The sequence below is a fragment of the Temnothorax nylanderi genome, unplaced genomic scaffold (genome assembly GCF_030848795.1).
Source record: "Temnothorax nylanderi isolate EJ_2023f unplaced genomic scaffold, tnyl_v1.0 TNYL_tig0005_pilon, whole genome shotgun sequence".
In the NCBI taxonomy this organism is placed as follows: domain Eukaryota; kingdom Metazoa; phylum Arthropoda; class Insecta; order Hymenoptera; family Formicidae; genus Temnothorax; species Temnothorax nylanderi.
In genome coordinates, this window is record NW_027249067.1 from 3,149,214 (window position 1) to 3,168,243 (window position 19,030).

A 19,030-nucleotide genomic window follows, 5' to 3' on the forward strand; every position below is an offset into this window, starting at 1 on the left:
ATAGGTCAGACTACTACTATAACTACTATCGGCAAAGTACATTTCATATACTGCTGTCGGTAAACTAATTAGGGACTGCACCGACGAAATATATTTCGTCGGTATAGTGCTGTGAGTGCTGTGACCATAGCGTGTTACCCGTTGAAAATATTCGTAGACATGGCTACGTAGTTCAAGGTATGTACACAGACGCCAATAAAATGCAGGCACGGCCGGCGCGTCAGGCGGTCAGGCGTCTCTCTTATAACATGTGATAACATGTGCCCACGTGTATTGTGTTCATCTCATGTGTGTCCCCGTACGTAAACATCTCTCATTCACATTCCATTAATTCGGTCAATTTTATTTATAATCGCGCAGACGACAACACACGACAAAAAGAGCAATAAAGAGAGAGGTAAGGTATTTATCAAAGAAACATACATGAGGAAAAGAGGAAGAAGCATGTGATATAGGTTAACCCTCAGAAGGCCGACACTGGGTAACTTCTGACCCATAGTAAAGTTTCTCTTGTATGTGTTGCAAGACAATTTTATATGAGAATGTTATTTACTTGTTACTCATTTATTTGTTTTTCTTTTTGTTCAGAGACTCAAGACTTAAGACTCCTTGAGCCGTATAGTCTAAACAAAACGGAGTCAAGGCATGGGTCACGAGTCAGGAGCATAGATATATGTATATGACTAGATACAGCCTTCTCTATCTTTTCATTTGTGATAAGGAGTCGTTGTATGACCTGCGTCATATTGAGACTTAAGTAGACTCTAGCACCTCTGAACTCTGGGACAAGTATTTACACGTGGCGTGAATCAGCGGTAAGTTATCGTTTCTGTATCATAAGATAACTTAATATTTTCTAATAATTTCTACAGTTTTAAATAGCTATAAAGCTAAATATATAATACATACAGCACACACACATATTACACATATACTTTGTAATTTTAAGTAAAGTATTTTATAATAAAGAAAATATTTTATGTCATAAAAAATTGTTGAAATTGATATTGTTAATATGTGTATATAAGCTGTATGTATATTTGGCTTTATAGGTATTTAAAACTGTAGGAATTATTGCGCAATATAAAAAATACTAAGTTATCTTATGATACAGAGAGACGATAACTTACCAGTGATTTATCGCTACGTATAAGTACTAATTGTCCCTGTGTTTAGAAGTGCTGGTGTCTAATTCTCAATATGGTGATGCCCATACGACCTCACTTTCTGTTTTGATACGGTATCTAGTTAATATAGATCAGTGGATCACGAGTGACCCGGCGTCTGCCTTCCGAGGGTTAATTTCTCTGAGCATAGCTATACAATTTCTTCTAAATTCGACAGATCAAAATGGACAGCATGGCAGAGGTGCACGAGGTCGACAAGAAGAAACGAAAGAAGAAGCGTTCTCGCATGCAGATGGCGAAGAAATTTCATCGTCAGAGGAACCTTGGTAATGGCCTGGACCAGGACACCTATCAGTACATGATTCGTATTCTCGAGTTAATACGCAACGATTTGTCTTCGTCCGAGGAGAAGACGATGCTTGTGCGAAACGTCTATCAGGAGATAGCTGGTCGCGAGGTCGAATGTGCCTGTAACCAAGTCGGATCTCTCGTCATAGATTCTCTGCTCAAGTACGCCAACTTGGAGGCCATTCAGAAGCTGATCCAGGCATTTGAATCCTCTTTAAGGCGATTCAGCAGCGACAGATTCGCCAGCCACATTTTGCAGAAGATAATAATAGTCTGTGCTGACAGAGGCAACAGAGTCCCTGCGTCAAACGCGAAGAATGCCGATGGCGATAAGACGAGCACAGAATCAGAAAATATTGTCGACGCTGTTATAGAAGTTAAGCCAACCGAAGTGCAGACCTATAACGATATTGTTCTGAAGCTGAGCAGATACGTTCTCAATAATAGCGAAGAATTTGTGTTTGACGCTTATGCTAATCATGTGTTGCGAACAGTCGTAGAATGTCTGGGGGGATTAATCGAGGATCCCAACGAAATTAAGAATAAGAAGTCTGCCATGCCGGATCTCACGAAAAGACGTCCCGTGATACAGGACTATAAGGATTTGCTGATACAAAGTTGCGACCGATTACAGAAATGGCCGCAGTTTCGTCAGTTTGGACGGGAACAAATGACTTCCGGTCTAGTACAATGTATCTTGTACTCGTTGAAAGATATTGATTCAGGTTTAGTGAAGACCATCATCAAGAAGATTATAAAAGAATGTTTTCAAGTGGAAGAAGATGAGAAGCTGCCAAGTATATTTAATTCGGAATGTTCCATCAGAATTCTGGAAGCTTGTCTGATGGTAGCCGGACCAAAACTCTTTAAGAAGATATATAAAACCTTTTTCGCTGGAAATTTAGAATACTTATGTTCGACGCAAAGTACCAATTTTAGCGTGCAAAAGTTATTAGATTATTGTATCACTAAGGAAGTCTTTGAAGAAATGTTTGACAAAGTGACAGAACATTTTCCAAAAATTCTCAAGCAAGGTTTTACCGGGATATTAGTCAGCACTGGAAATGCGTGCTTGAGGTTGCAGGCGAAACAAGGTCCATTTGTCAATGCAATGGTCGAGCTACTAAAGTGTGACGCATCCGCAAAGAATCAAACGCAGCTTGTACGATGTATAATGACTTTAAAGAAACCATCTCAACTGAACGTTGAACCGAATAGTTCACCTCCACCTTTCCACTTGCACGGAAGTCTGATAATACAGGCCATATTAATGTTTAACAAACCCATCAAAGCTGTGAACTCCTTACTAGAGATGAATAACGAAGAGTTACTGCGGTTGTTTGGCGACCCGAAGGGCAGTCGAGTCCTGGATGCTTTCATGGACAGCAAATACATCGGCGAGAAGAGCAGGGAGAAATTATGTAAAAAGTTGCATGGCACTTGGGTAGAATTAGCCAAAGGTACGCACGGATCCAGATGCGTGGATAAAATGTGGGCATGGGCGCACATGAATCAAAAAATGCTTGTCATGGAGGAATTGGCCTCGACTGGACAATCTTTAGGATCTACGAAATCAGGCAAGATCATTTCCGCGAAGCTAAATGTTCCCTTGTTCGCGAGAGATAAGAAGGAGTGGTCGCAATGGCAAAAGAAAGAGGAAAAGATTAAAGTAATGTTTTCAGATATTATTGAAAAAACTCCTGAGAAAAATGAGAATCTGTAAAATATAATCACCTTGTATTACAGTACGAGAAAATCCACTATATATATGTATATTGTGTTTTATATATATAGGTATATATATATATATATATAAAATATGTGCGCGTGTACGTGTTATATAAATGGCAAAATATATTTTTTATTATTGAAATATCAAACACTAATTAGGTCTTTTATACTGAGAAATAATTATAAGCCTATTTGAATCCAATTTATCTAATTAAATTTTTCCATGCAATTTTCCCGTAATATAATTGCAGGGTACAGTAAAAGAGACTGCTGGTATTGTTTCTTACATTCTGACATAGAATAATCATATATATTTCGTTAGTTTATAAATACACTTTATAGGATCCATCATACATCCCCGCAACGCAATGTGCCTAGGAAAAATTACAATAATTCGTAGTCTAGATTTGAGCAAAGTTCCCTAATGCGTATGACCGATAAATCCGCTTCGTCTTCCCGTGTTGACTAGACTTAAATATACGTGATAATCATATCCTGAGATGCGTGCGCGCAAAGTAAAGGATTTCGAGAGACTCTCAAGTTACATTATACAATCGTTACAATCGTTAAACCTATCAATTGACTAGGATAAAATCGATGCGGTTCGTTCTCTCGTCGTGTACGAAACATCGAGATGAGCGTAGGCATGTAATAAAATCAAATCACTCGGTGTGTATTGTAGCTATGTTTGTTGTGTGCATGTATATATCAACTTCATCTTGCGATACATATTATTTTCACGACGATATTCCGCAGTGTAATATCGAGATATAGTAAAAAGTTTACATCGATGTGAGAAAACACATATTACTCGATCGTTTGAAGAGGAGAAAAAGAGAAACTAATTCGTGCAGTGTCATAAATTTCATGCATCGTAGATTCAACCGATATCAAGGACAGTAAAAGTTTTGCGTTCCGTTAAATAGCTTCGAATAATCGAAGGAAGAAGTGCATTTTCTAAGTCGCGTCCAAACAAAGTCTCCTAACTAAACGAGCGCGTTTTTCAGCTCCGCTTCGGGTATATTGAAGAATTTAACTTGTTAACGGCGAAATGAAGAAACGTCTACACTATTAGGAGTTAGGAGAGTTATTTTCGTAAACGCTACATTTATCTCTAATATCGATTCAGAACAACGCGAAACGCACATCTGCGATTCATTGATCGGATTCACGGTTATCTATTTTACTCTTTCAATTGCAGAAATCGTTTAAGACACGCATTATTTCTATTGTTTGGTTTAATCCTAGATAATAAATGGATTGGAAATCTGCGAGTCGCGGTGGAGGAGAGAAAGGAGAGCGGCTCTGGCACGACGCTGATAAACATTTACGACAATATTTATGCATATCTCGCCGGCGTTACTTATCCGGAAAACGCAAACGCTCGTATGATCAATTACGCTACTTGTGAAATCAGTTATTCGTTTTGTGTCATTAATTGATAAAATCTTAAAACGGGTTTATCAAATCCGACGTTTCATTCAAAGCGTGTAATCGAAGAAGTTTTTTCGCTTCTCGCTATCGCATTTTTGGCTATTTTTTATCATTAGTTGACAGTACAAAATAAAATATCTCTTAAAATCATTTAAATTGTCAAAATGTTAAGTTTTAAACTATCGAATTGCACTCGAGCAACATAAGTTTCCCAAAGATGCTCTAATCCTTCAGCCGTTCTTTTAAACTTTCATGTACTATTTGAGTAGGTAACGTTATTTTAATATAATCGAAAAATTAATAACGTATCAAATCGTTGATCGATTATTTAAATATTCGAGTTTTCTAATTGATTAAATAATCGTGAATTTTATTTGTCATTGCATATTTTCAACTGATCGAAATCTCGGAATTAGAGACCTATACAACGAATAAACTGATCGTGGAACCAGTATTTTTCGATACCAGTTCGATCGTGACAGTGAGACATCCTCGACAAGTGTACAATCAACTTTTTCGTAGATATGTTGGATTAGAGAAATTCTTCTCTCTCGTTCTTACTCGTCCACGTATCCAAATATGTTACAAAAGAAATCTCCGATCAGTTTCATGAAAAGAAAAGGGCAGTACGACAAATACAGTACGCAGAAGATGTATGATCGGTAAAAACACTGTAGACGATGAATGAATTAAAAAAAATGGGCGCAGGAATTCATCTTGTGAACATATAAATACCTATTTATCAAAATTAAGTATTGACTCTCTCACCTTTTTCCCGTCCTTTTTTCATCTTAATTCTCACGGAGAGAGCGGACGGGACAAAACAAACATCCAACAACTTCGAGTCAATCCTCGATTTCGAGGATCAGGTATTCGACTTCACAGGAACAAGTTCCTCTCGGTTCATTTCAATTCATACATTCATTTACAGAGGAGAGTCTTTGTGGGGAAACGGCGCGATCAGCGTGACTCGTAGTCGATCGATCTGGTGGATCGCTGGCTGTTCCTAATACCGCGACGTCACTTCCCCTTCGAGACCCCGGCGACGGGCGGTACCGGCGCGGCATCGACCTCGTTGACATTCGTCGAGAGATTCGCGGCAGCGATCCTCGGCGGGCTGCGCGACGCCGATCTTCGCGGCTCGCGCGGCGGCAGGTTGTTGCACGTCGTATGGTGACCGGCCTCCCAGTCGCGATGCTGGCAGAAGGAGCCGCAGTACCGGGCGATCCCGCATCCACCGCAGGTCTCCAAGGCGGGCCTGCCGCAATTCCAACAGCTCTGAAAAAGAGATGAGGATTCGTACGCTCTTAGCTCTCGGCCAGTTTCTATTTAAATAATTAAGCGCTAACTCGGAAAACAACGAACTCCAAGAAAAGACGTATAAGATATTAGGTGCTTTCCATTTACATCAAAACTCAGATAAATCTCACTTCTGTCTTTCTTCAACATGAATGTTGAAGAAAGACAGAAGTGAGATTTATCTGAGTTTTGATGTAAATGGAAAGCAACTATTAAGACGTGATACGAATTGTATAGTGTCATGAGAGAGATGAAATTTGATAGCTGAAAAAAATGGAATAAAAAAACTGATTATTTAGTATACTGTGATAACGATAATAATTAGACAATCATATATAGCTACGCTTATTTTCTAGAAATTTAACTTTAATACAAAAATGGATTTTTTTTCTACTTGAAAGATATATTGTAAATATCTAAACATGTAGTCTGCATTTTAAGATTTTTGCAAACGGTTACACTTACGGATCCCATCATGCTCGTGAGGTGGATGTCTTTTTCATCTTCAGTGGTCGACGGCGCCGAATTCGGCGTCGTCGTCGGCGTCGTAACGTTTCTGGCGCCGGTCTCGACCGCGCTCGAATTTCCGTGAACTCTCAGGAAAGGGCCCTGACGGAGGCTACCCGGATTTCTTTGGGACAGAGGAAGATCCAGTAATCGGTGGACCCTCAAACGTTCGTTCGCCCTCGATTCCGCAACCGCAACCGCTACGGCGCGTTGCACCTCCGCCACTGCGGCCCTTTTCACTTCTAACACAGCTTCCTCTGGAAAATCCAGTAAAACCAATTTTCGATTAACATCATTATTGTTTAATACCGCCTTATTTATTACATTTTCATCATTTCAAGTGGATAATGATCTTTCTAATATCGTCTACAAAAACTAATAATTTTATTAAAGAACTTAAGCGGTTTGTTAGCACAACTTCTCGATATAATAAAGTGAAAGATTTTCACGAAGCGCGAAGATACCTACCGGCTCGTCGTTTGACCTCGGCTACCCTGTCCTCGGTCACCCTGATCGTCTGCGCGACGATCTCGCCGGACAATCGCTTCAGACTACCATCTCGATCGCCGGTGGACGACTCGACTTGCACACCGTTGGTCGACGAGGGATTATTGCCGTTACTGCTGCCGTTATTGCTGGTACCATTCTGCGCTGCAACCACACCTGGTGGAGGCGCCGCGGCCGCCGGGCTGGAACATCCCCGTCGCTGGAGGATCGCCAATGCCCTCTTCGTCTTCTCGACCATGCCGAGGATGCAGTTGAGCATCACGTGGATATTCTTCCACTCGTCGTCGAGGCTGCCACCGTTCTGCGTTTGCAAACCGTGGCCCATTGACTGTTGTGGCTGCTGAGTCAGATGATGCGGCGCGGAGAACGCGTTTATCTGATTAATCTGCACGAGACTAGGCGGCATCGGGCTCGGCCCGTGACCGTGGCCGTGCGCGTGACCTTGAATCGATCCGCCCGAGGAGTGCAACGGATGGTACCAGCAATAGGACGGATCCGTCGGCTGCTGCTGTTGCTGCTGTTGCTGTTGCTGCTGCTGCTGCTGCTGCTGCTGTTGATGGTGATGACTCCAAGGATTAACAGACCTCTTGCCATATACCGGCATATCGTCCAGAAGAACACCGTTCTCGTAGTATCTAGAAGCGCATTAAGATTCGCTAACATTAGCAAGAAGAAAATTAAAGTTATTGATGTACATACAAGAACGACAAGGTGTGTTAACCCTGACAGAATTAACGCTTCAATTTATTAGTCTACGCTAATCGACAGTATTAGAAAGATTTAAAGGACGACGTACTTTACGACATCTTTTAATCATCGGAACACGAATATTCTTCAACTTGCTCAGCCCGTTGCATTGTCCGTTATACAGAACGCTTTTACTTTTGCGCGGCGAATTGTTTGGACGTACTGCAGTTCGTGCGGGGGTCTGCCTACGAATTAAAGACGACTGTCTACGTGTACACCCACGCTCGTCGACACGTGTGCGATGCGGTGTGTATTAGCAGGATGCCAATAGGCACTCGAGGCAAGTTCGTCGGTACTCGTGGGCGAAGAGGTGCGCGCGGGGACGCGGTGGGGTGTTCGGGAAAGGTGGTGCCCCGATGATATATGGAAACGTCACTGGCAGACATATCGAGAGGAGGCCAGGGTGGTATTGCCAGGACGCGTTTTGTCGCCTTCGTATTCGCTTCGTGGCGCCCCTTTCTCTCCTACTCCGTCTACGTACTGCATATCATCCTGACCAGAAATCCCGGCTGTCCGGCCGTTGATTTCATCAACGCCTCGCTCCGCAGCGGAGGCTGGCAACGAGTGCGCATTAAGAAATCTCGATCGAAATTACTCTTCTTCTATTCGTACTCAACGACTTACAATTCAATAAATATTAATATCTTGATATGTTAAACAGAAAATGCAATCTAAATGTTAAAGAATTAGACTTTAAAATACTTGAGAAAACCTGGTATACTCTATATCTGTACTTTAGAGGTAAAGAATCGTATCTCTATTACTATAAATTCAAACAAAAATAGAGTTAAATAGGGAATTATTTTTTTAGATATAAAATAAAAGTAGCAATTTAATTTATTGAGTTTTTAATAAAATAATTTAACTGACACGTTTAACAGTACAACTGTCAATAACGCCGTACCTGACCTGGAAAACTGGAGATACGATTCTTTACCTTTAAGGTACAGATATATAAATTGTGAACTTTTATTCGGAATTGCTGAGATTTCCTCTTAGCATTTTGGGACACTTTCGCGTGAACTATAATCAATATTAGCGCAGTGTTGAACACAGTGGAATCAGGGTCGCATTAATGGGTGTTCGATTGCGATAAATATCGGCCGAGGTATTCAGGCCGGCGGCCAAGATTTTTCCGAAATTAGGTACAGCATTTGCGGTTTGGCAAACGTATTACACGCGCGGCCGCAGCTGCATGGCGTTTATTATCGCGTGAATTACCGTTATGGACAAGCGAAGATTCCACGCGATCTTGCTGCATGAGGAGCACAATTTCCGTGATAATTTACGCACCTACTCGTAAATATTTTCCTTCGTTGATCGTGTGGAGAGAAAATTATCGTGTTTGCCTCTTTAATGTACATAGATATTATAATTATAATTATTTTTATATTCTAATAAATAAGTAACCAGTTACGAATTATAGGGTAGATTATTCAAACACAGATTCGCAAGACGGAGAACTAGGAGGATAAAGTAATTAATAATAATTCCAATTCGAGGCCAATACGAACCTGGAATACGGATATATGTGCAATAAACTATTTTTTTTTTCTTTCAAACAGTTCTCTTTCCAAAAACCGCTAGTTTATCGCATGTACATTCGTACTGTCGACTCGTATTGGCGCCTCAAAATTAATTAAAATTAATTAACGAGCCAACCAAATTGAATCCGTTCATTCCCTCCGTCTGAAATAATTAATTCGCACAGCCAAATAGCGATCTGTCTAACGGTTGAGAACCATCGCTGTGCATCTGCGAGTACAAGGCGATGCGTGTTCACACTCACGGGGTGTCGGAGGCACGGCGTTTCGGTGCATGAGCAGCGCCAGGATAATGGTGCAACGCGCCCGCGGCGTTACTGCCCACCGCGTGCTGAATGGCGCCGACGCCGGGATTAGAATTCGAGCGCATGGCGTAATGAGCGGAGCACTGATTACCGCCGCCGATCCCGTTCGCACCCCCGTGCTCGCCGAAGACCTCGACGGACTCGCCGGACGGTACCAGCCCTACGGCCTCGAGAACGGCGGACTCGTTGGATCGTAGGAACTGCACGCAGCTCTGCGAACACACAAAAGGATCGTGCTCTCGTTAACCCTTTCGCTATTTTCTGTCACATAAATGGATATACTTATAGTGTCCTTTTCTTGTAATACGCAAACGTGTATTTTTCTTTATCAATAAGATCACTCGGAGTGATCTCATTGGGTTCTCATTAATTCTTCTTCAGATGGAACCGAGTAAGATTAAGATTTTACTGTATAATAATCATGATAAACAAGACACTCCGGTTTATTTCCCATCTTATAAAATGTCAGTACAAATGTTTTGAAGTCATAAAAGTGATGTGTAATACTGTTTACATAAATTTTAGTAACCGTAGACCCATTTATTTATAAACGAAAAGTTTCCAAATACATTAGGAAGAAGAAAGTGTGTTGAGTTTTTCTCCCGAATCAGGTCGCGCATGGACTGGGGACCGATTGGTCCCGCCCGATCACATCGGTTTCGACTTTTAATATTCGTTTCACTGCTTTCTTTATCGCCGTTCCCGCCACTCGCGACCACCCAGTCGAAGTTCTTCTCGTCGAGCCCCTTATTCCGTCGTGCCCTCTCTTGCCCCAATACCGAAGTCGGCATGGCAGGGTGGGATTTATCGCTTCTAATTCAATATCGGTACCTTTCCCAACCTCCTCCTCCCTCACCCCTCACCCACACCCCTTTTTCCCGCCTTTACTTGCGAGCTCTTTCGTTTTCACGACTCGCAATTAACGATCATCGATCGGCGGACCAGGTAGATGGTCACTCGCACTGTACATGTGCGAAAACATTCGCAACCGTTTTCCCGGGGACCTAGCTTCTACTTGAAAAGTGACGAATCTTAAGAGATATTTTATTATGTTTTATCAATGTTTCCCTATTTTCTTTCCCTATTTATTTATGGTATTCCAATGTGTTATTGTTCTCAAGTTTTAATCATATTTCTTTATCGTTCTTTATTCGATCTCAGTTTTAAATGTATAATTAATTTACTTGGCTGATGAAAACTCGGTGTAGTTAAAATGTTCCATTTTTTATATTTAAATTAGTACAGGAATTTATTTTCTGACAACCATTTTTTTGGTCGTTTATTAGCCCTTAATCATTTTACAGTATTTAATACATGCGAACATGTAATTCTTCATTTACTTTATTAAGGGCCGGTTGTTCCAACCTTTTGGTAAACTAACTAATAGTGAAATCATATATATGTCTTTGTTTATCCTTTACATTAGACAAAGATAGACATATGATTTAACTATTAGTTAGATTACCAACAGGTTGGAACAACCGGCCCTAAGAGATATTTTCAAACAGATAAAATAATTAAATAGAACAAGTTCTTTTTTGAATACACAACCAACATATTAAATGTCCCAACATAGTATAACATGAAATACTGGCAATCTCCTTATCCCCCTATTTCAATTTAAAAAATGCTTATAATTTTATATTCCTTACCAACCACGCCAATAAAAATGCCAAGAAAAAATCTATCATTTTGACTACTCATAAAAAGATTTCTGATAGATTTCTGAAGATTTCTAATAGATACGAGCTCCTAATTGTTTAAATAATTTTTAAGAAACAAATGTCGCAAGAAGTCTCGACGATTTACATGTATATGACGCCGAGTATTACGCGTCGGGGAAGATGTCGCGAAGGGAAAACCGGAAAACCAACGCCGTGCGCCTGCGACTTTCGATCCTCACGTGCGCCTTCGTTACGCCAGCAGAAATGTAAATGCTCGCTATTAATTTGCAATTCGTTACCCCACCGAGAGCGCTCTGTCGCCCGACGCGACGCGACGCGACGCGTCTCACTCTTTCCGTTTCGCGCTCGCCTTCGAGACGGGCAACAGCTGCGGGCAGTACCGTAAGCGAGAGAAGACTCCCATTAATCCTCCAGGCTCGAATTTCGCGGCGTCGGAAATTAAAGGATGTGTATCAATTGATCGCTACAATGAGCTTCTTTGCACTAAAGGCTCGTGTTACAGCGCGAACATGAAATTATTCGATCCCAATGATGTTCTACGAAAAAAATCGATTCGAAGTTTTGTACGCTTTATCTCATCTCGAAAATTGTCATTTAGATATTTGTGAAAACTTCTATTTAACTATATTATCACACAATCTTATTATTCCAACGTTTTAAAATTGCGCGATCGCGTAATATTTCCATAATTACGTTATTTTATTCGTAGATCTTTTTTTTGTATCTTAAAAAATATTCCAAGCTTTCCTATCGTGTCTGTTCATGAATGTACGGCGCAAGTGAGTTGAAGAAATACTTTTTCGCGAATACTCTTAATTTAAATGCGCCACAGATTTGTACAACTACGGTGGAAACGCATATAAAAGCGTTAATGCATTTTCTCTAACGTTAATTCCCCGTAAATTTGCGTAAACGTTTCCGCCCGATATAAAATACGATGTAGGAGCTACTTATCTTTCTTTTTTTTAGCAGATAAATAATTGCAAGCACCGGATTCAAACCAGCCGATGCGTACATGGATGGCCAAAGTATATCGGATTAAAATCGTACATCCACGGATTCAGCGCGAGAAATTGTATGCAAGGGATAATTTTAAGGACGAGATTATATACATTACAGACGAACAGTTCCGAGCTCCCTTATAATTCTTTGAAATGCAGCGTTATTTAATCGGTTCTTCCCACGAGCGATTCTTTCCACCAAAGCCTAAATTATTTCGTATAAAAAAAGTGGATTTTGTAAGAATTTATCGCCGCGCAACTCTCGAATCTTTTAATTCGCCGCGCAGAAAAATATTAAAATTGATAAGACAAGGATCAACGAGGCCACACGTATGTATTTTTTCTCTTTTCACATTATCGGGAATAACATGTAATTCGCTCAACGTACGCGCGTGATCGCGTGTCACGTATCACGCGTGATTATCAAATTCCGTGTATCTCACGTGTATCACAACGGGTTCATCACGCTGGATGAGGAGATTCGAGAAGGAAGGCAAAAATCGTATAGCGCTTTTTTCCGCCGGCCCCGAGCCCGCCCGCCCGCCCGCGTCTCTCTCTCTCTCTCTCTCTCTCTCTCTCTCTCTCTCTCTCCATCTCGCTACATAGCCGAGTCGTTCATCCATCAACAGACTGGCATGCTCCCACCGACGATCGGAAAGTAGCCTGGGAAATTAAAACAACCTGCCAGCCGGTCAGCCTTGCCTCTGTTGATTTTACCGTGTCCTCCCGCGCTACCGCGTCGCGCTCGTTATACGGAGTGTCCCCCGGACCTGACACGCAATTTCTCACGCAGATTCCGGGATGTATTTAAAATCGATTTTTCTCTCGCAGCGATCGAACGAGGCGCCCGCCGCCGCCGCCGCCGCCTGTAATTCTTGCATTATACAATCGTTGAACGATATTTGACGATACAGTTCCCGATTGATGAAATGAAAATATCGCTGCTAGATATAATTTCAAAGTTATGTAACGTTTCGTATAATTCTTGAATCGTCGTTGTAATATAATTGTTTCACAATTGAAAGCTAAAAGTTGGCGCGCCGCACAAAGAAATAAAGCGGCGGATGCACTGCCGTGGTCGCTGGTTTGGAAAATGAATTTTATAATCTGGGAAACTGACATCTGACGTACCAGCCGCTTTAGAGCTCGGTTTAAAATTTAACTAATGAATAATTAATCATTACTTTATTACGAAATATGAACGAAGTCTGAATCGCAAGCGCTACGTTACCCCGGTTCTACATTGGTCGTATCGTAGCATAAATCGTAAGAAATTGACCAATCACAGTTGATTATTCTCCTCAAATTCGACTGTAATTGATCAATTTCTTATGAATTATGCTATTACGATACGACCAATGTAGAACCGGTCTTACGTGACATTTCGAAATTACATTATTTCAATCTACGGTGATTTTTATGAAAGAAATTAAAAATTTATTTAACAAAAATGAACGTTACTATCGCCGAAATTTACAAAGTTTTAATCGAAGATCTAAATTCCTTTATTGAAATTAATCAACTTATTCTGAGGAGAAAGAACACTATAAAATTTATATTTAAACAACATTCGCCATTAATATTCACGATAATTTATTCCGCAGACTTTGAAGAAAAGGAAGGAGAGCTATTTTTCTTCTCCTTCAAGAATGTAGAGGAAGCAAGGAAATAAAAGTACATCCCTTTGCATGAGTCCGCGGTGACTCGTCTATTATCTTGAACGGCATACTTTGTGGTTCCACTTACTGGCCACAATGTAGCGGGGGGGAACGAACGCGTGAAGGGATTCGGGGGCGCGGTTGCACTTGCCCGAGCGCAGTAGTGCATACAAATTTATGGGCGGGCGCGCGACCCGAGCACGAGAAAGAAAGAGGGTGAGAGTGAGAGAGAGACATCAGGCACGTGCGACGGTGCGGCATCTTCGAGAGGGCACGGACCGGTTCCAGCATGACAAACGCTGCGGGCGGTGATCTTCCCTTGCTCAAGATCGCGACCGCGCTCTCTTGGAAGGCGAGCCGGCCACGTGCGACATTGATCCGCCATTTAGAGCGACGGCGTAATGTCGCGCGGGATCTCTGTTCGTCTCTCCCTATTTCGTTGTGATATTCCCCTCGGAGAGCGTGATAAAAAAATCACATACTGCCCTTAAATATTAAATATTAAATATTAAAGAATAAAATTTGAATCAATATCTTGAGTTAAATAACAATTTGTTATTTTTAACTACCATCCCTGGTGGAAAAATGACTCAGAATTTTTTATATTATTAATCAGAATTTCTATAACAATTTTCAGACTTTCTCAGAGTGCTCAGAATTATTTAGTTTTTTTTTAATGACGAACCGTTTTCCAGAAAAACTCAGACAAAATATAATAATAAAATATTTCAGATTTTTCTCCCTCCAACACATTTTGGTAGAAAACTGAATAAATACGGGAAAATCTGTGCAATTTATCAGAAATTTTCATACAGACAATACTGAAATGTTCCCATCCAATTATTTCTGAAAGTATTTGAGAAATTTCATATATTTTTTCAGGATTTTTTATAAGTCTCATTCCTTACAAAATTTCTGAGAAAATATGAGAAATTTTTTCACTAGGGATGTGTCAAAATTTATTATTTTAACACAGTGTTATTTTAACTCCATTATCTGCAATTATCTGTATTTGAAAAGTCAGAGTGCAGATGTTAACTGAAATTCCTCGACGTTGCACAGTGGGACATTTTGACGATCTAGGCGCTCAAAAGTCCAAAAATAAACTTTTTTTTAAACATTTAGCGCTATAACAAATGTTATTATTAAGGTTCAACATTTGCAAAAACAAATTTCTTTACGCTTTATGACGTCTACAGCGGATATGAGAGAGGTTCAAACTGTTCACTATCGAGCGAGTGAACCGGATGCTCGGCGCGTCATAAGTATCAGTTGCTTTTATTCGCCGTTTTTAAGCAAACAGCTGTGACCATAATTATTACACCTGACGCCATGTATACTCCATGATTAAAGGTAACTAAACATATATATACAGTTTTGTTTTAGTAATCCTGATGGTTCGTTTTTTATAGATCAAGATACAGTTCAGAAAATGAAAAATTGATATATATATATCTTGCCTAAATGTAAACTTTTATATTGTTATAGCACAAAATAGCGGATTGATCTTTTCATAGATCGAAAGTAGAAGTATTTAGGTCTTCAAAACATTAAAGACATTTTGCGATATTTTGCGATCTTTCAAATAGTGCGTGTTTTGTAAATGTATGTGCTTACGATCTGGCAGGCGCGCGCCGAGGCGCACCGTGTAGACTTTTACTTTGTTATTCCATAAAATAACGGATTGATTTTTCATATATCGAAAGTATGTAGAAGTATTTAAGTTTTCAAAACATTAAATTTTACGTTATGGCTGAACTAGCTGGAGCTGTACTGCTGCTGTACGGACAGCTCTGCCGCGAAGTGCGACTTAACGATATTAGTACCGTGATCGGTGTTTCGTTGTCTTCAACTATTTCGTCGTATCTATGTTATAATTGTAGGGCCCGGATGTTCGGTCGAACTTTCCGTAAAAATATTGTGAAAAATATCGTGTGCACCTCGGGGCGAAAGCTTTTTCAGACTCGTGTGTTTGCCGCCCTGCCTCGCCTTCGCGCTTCGGCTCGGGCGGCAAACTTCACACTCGTCTGAAAAACGCTACTTTCTCATTCAAAAACGTTTTCTAGTATCATTCCACGTCAGCTTGAACGAAAAAAAATACAAACTGGAGTAGATATTTTGTTTCAGATTTTTGAGCGCCTAGATCGTCAAAATGTCCCACTGTGCGTTGGTTAGAAAAGAATTAGGACATCCGTGTTTAATTTCGATATATCCGACATATACACAAGTGACTTATTCTGATTGCGATAGATCCCGGCCGCGAGGCAGCGATTTTTGCGGCGCGGGGAACGCGCGTCTTCATGCATCGTTACGCGCTGCGCCGCGCCGCGCCGCGCCGCGTTGCACACGAGTGCAGTGATTTATGACCGCCGTGGTGGCTCCAATAAAGCATCGGGACTGCTTATGAATCAGCCGTCACCGTTATTCTCATTGCAGTCTTGTGACTTCGCCGAATCTAGAGAAACTCATATGGATACTTTTTTTCCTCTTACTCGCGAGCATTAATCAAAATTTAAAAGTGCAGACTGTTGAAGAGCTGCCTCGAGATAAAAGCGCATTGTAATGCGGTAGATTGATAAAATAATAATAATAATAATTGTTGAATTATACCTGAAAAAACGATATTGCGTGATGCAAGCGTATTAGTTTTTCTCGTGACTGGATTTTTATTCATTATTACGTGTGAAAATAAATTTTCGTTTCGCTAGAAACGAAGTAAACGTGAAAACGTAGGTAAATCGATTTTACCTGATTATTCGCCCTGGCCGCGTTACTCAGGTCCCTCTGCAGGGAGGGCAGGGTGTGCTTGAGGTACGGCAAGACGAAGCTTCTGAGCGGGAAGTTGGTCGCCTCCTGCAACGCCGAGTGAAACTCCTCCGCGGTCATGCTGCCGCTCTGCAATTAACGACACGGCAGGCGCCGCGTGTAATTCAATCCTCACGGCAAAAAGATCGGATCCCGTAGCGAAACGCGCGTTTCCGGAACGAGTTGCTGCGCGCGCGCGCGCGCGCTGCGCGCCCGGCTTCGGTTGGATTTGGTTTTGCGTTTGTCACGTGCCGCGATCGTTTTACAGTTAAGCACGGTCACCAGATGTCACGTTTCCGGGGACGTATGCACGCTCGGTACACACGACGACATTATGCATTATGTACGTACTTTGAATATTTACGAGCTGTTTAACGACACGGTACGGCCGTCATCGATTAACTATGCTTTTTTTCATCCCGTGTGCCGCGTGCACGCATTGCACATGCACATCGCGGAATCGTTATCTGACGCTTGTTAGTCGCAATCGGACCACGAATTTTCATGACGAGTTATCATTGCCAAAATGTAACTGATAAAATGCTGCGTAAAAAAAAAAAAGTTATCATTATATTTTTCACAACGATGGTGTTACCAGCTTCAAGTTTGCCACGATAAAATTTTCATCGATAACAAAATTAATAATTGTATGCTTGCCTTATCCGGATTGAAAAGAAATTCTTAATCCATTTTAATAATGTAAAGCAATGTCTACGAAGAAAGATGCTTATAATTAACTATACGGGTGCATCTAACGCGAAAGTACGCTGATGCATATTGCAAATGTGATTTCAGCACGTGACAGAAAGTACGCGTCAGCTGGTACGCGTATATCACTTATTGTTGGTACTGTGAAAGAATTCGTAAATCCGGAAAGGTCTTGCATGCGCAAGAGGATACTCGAAGATGCGAACTACGTGGTGAACAACGCTAACAGAGATTGCTATATGAGCTAACGGTTCATGTGTAAATCGTAACGAGTGCCAATAAAATTTACTAAAATGCCGATAGAAAATAAATAAACAAATAAAAAATCAGCATTAATCCCGATTATGCGTTACGCATTATTATTGGCTCAATATTCTTGACTGACTCAATATTCTTAACGCTTGTAAAGAACCTTAACATTTCTGCGTTCAAAGAAGTATTACGTTAAATTAATAGTAATTATATTAAATAATAAAATTAAATGAAAATTTACAATTAAAACCGCTGCAAATGGGAATACCGTTTACTTACCAAAAGCGCGAGTACCAATGTGCGCACTGTGTCACCCGTGTCCACCGAGATATCGGTGGCGAATTGCACGAGAGTGCCCAGCAACCTCTTGAGCTTGCCGTGTCCCGCGAAGATACCGCTGACACATCTGGATGCACCGGCGGCGGTGCCGTTCGCCAGCGCGGTGCCGTCGCCCTGCTCGTCCGTCGTCCTGGGCCCAGCATTCGCTCCAGCACCTGGAGCGCCCTCCTCGAGCTCGGGCTTGAGCGGCTGCGAGGGCAAAGGGCTGTCGTTGTCAGAAGATCTAGAGCAACCGGACGCGCCTTTGTACTCCGATCGAGGGCCGTTCGTTTGCTTCTGCTGGCCGATCCTTTGATGCTGCTGAGAGGAAGGCGAGTGCGCCTCAGGCTGAACCGCTTCTTCCCGCGAAGGCTTCTCCCGCGTTGCGGAGGATGCTGCAATGAGAATCAGTTATGACCTTTGAGTAATTTATCTTTTAGGAATATTCGTATTGACACTCAAAATCTAATTAACTCTCACAATCAGTCTGAAGATACCTAGATTTTATATATTCTGAGCTCAAATCGATTTACAAAACCTAATTTTTTGTATTTATATTCACCTGTAAAGTCTCAATTGAAAGCTTTATATGGCTATAATTAAAAGCTTAATTAGCTATATAAAATGTCTATTTATTAACTTATTACAATTATAAATGTACTAAAAGATTTTATATGTGTAACAAATTATATAAACCTTTAGTAGACCAAGAACATCTATCGTATGAATTTTTAATCGAAACGTTTCTGGAAGCTTATTTGAAATATTAGCAGATAAAAAGTTTACAACGTCTCATCGATGCAAAAATTGCCATGCTGATACTAAAGACGAAGGCTATATTTCACCGCGCAACTTGATCCACGCGATTCCACCGACGCGCGACGGGTCATTCGATAAAGCCGCGGAGCGCAAGCGTTATTTACATTTGAAACACGGAAAGAGATCCCAAGCTCGGGAAAGCACGGCGCCGCCACAAACGTCCTTTGTGTCGGCGTATCCGTGGGACGTCAAGCACCGAGGGCACGTGGAACGGGCAGCCGAGCCGGATCCGGTA

General features: G+C 41.2%; 2 protein-coding genes across 4 annotated transcripts in view; one reads left to right on the top strand and one right to left on the bottom strand.

Moving 5' to 3' along the window:
* Positions 1-230: 230 nt before the first annotated feature.
* On the top strand, positions 231-3,361 carry LOC139776611 (nucleolar protein 9). Of its 2 annotated transcripts, none has more exons than XM_071713424.1 (2): positions 231-402; positions 1,345-3,361. In XM_071713424.1, the coding sequence occupies exon 2, from the start codon at positions 1,351-1,353 to the stop codon at positions 3,196-3,198; it is 1,848 nt and encodes a 615-aa protein (XP_071569525.1). In that variant the 5' UTR covers positions 231-402; positions 1,345-1,350; the 3' UTR covers positions 3,199-3,361. The 2 variants fall into 2 exon arrangements, with proteins under 2 accessions (XP_071569525.1, XP_071569517.1); XM_071713416.1 differs by having other exon boundaries at positions 232-397.
* Positions 3,362-3,480: 119 nt separating this feature from the next.
* Nvy (CBFA2/RUNX1 partner transcriptional co-repressor nervy) overlaps positions 3,481-19,030 on the bottom strand; it is a 51,603-nt gene continuing 36,053 nt past the window's right edge. For both annotated transcript variants that reach the window (XM_071713390.1, XM_071713400.1), the window contains exons 3-8: positions 17,938-18,371; positions 16,642-16,788; positions 9,490-9,761; positions 6,915-7,588; positions 6,405-6,703; positions 3,481-5,918 (exon numbers count right to left, since the gene is read on the bottom strand). In XM_071713390.1, coding sequence (XP_071569491.1) covers positions 5,661-5,918; positions 6,405-6,703; positions 6,915-7,588; positions 9,490-9,761; positions 16,642-16,788; positions 17,938-18,371 — 2,084 coding nt within the window. In that variant the 3' untranslated portion in view covers positions 3,481-5,660. The remainder of the gene's footprint in view (positions 5,919-6,404; positions 6,704-6,914; positions 7,589-9,489; positions 9,762-16,641; positions 16,789-17,937; positions 18,372-19,030) is intronic.

Bases quoted from the DNA above. Each gene is read 5' to 3' on its own strand.
- LOC139776611 (XM_071713424.1), top strand. From the start codon at position 1,351: ATGGACAGCATGGCAGAGGTGCACGAGGTCGACAAGAAGAAACGAAAG.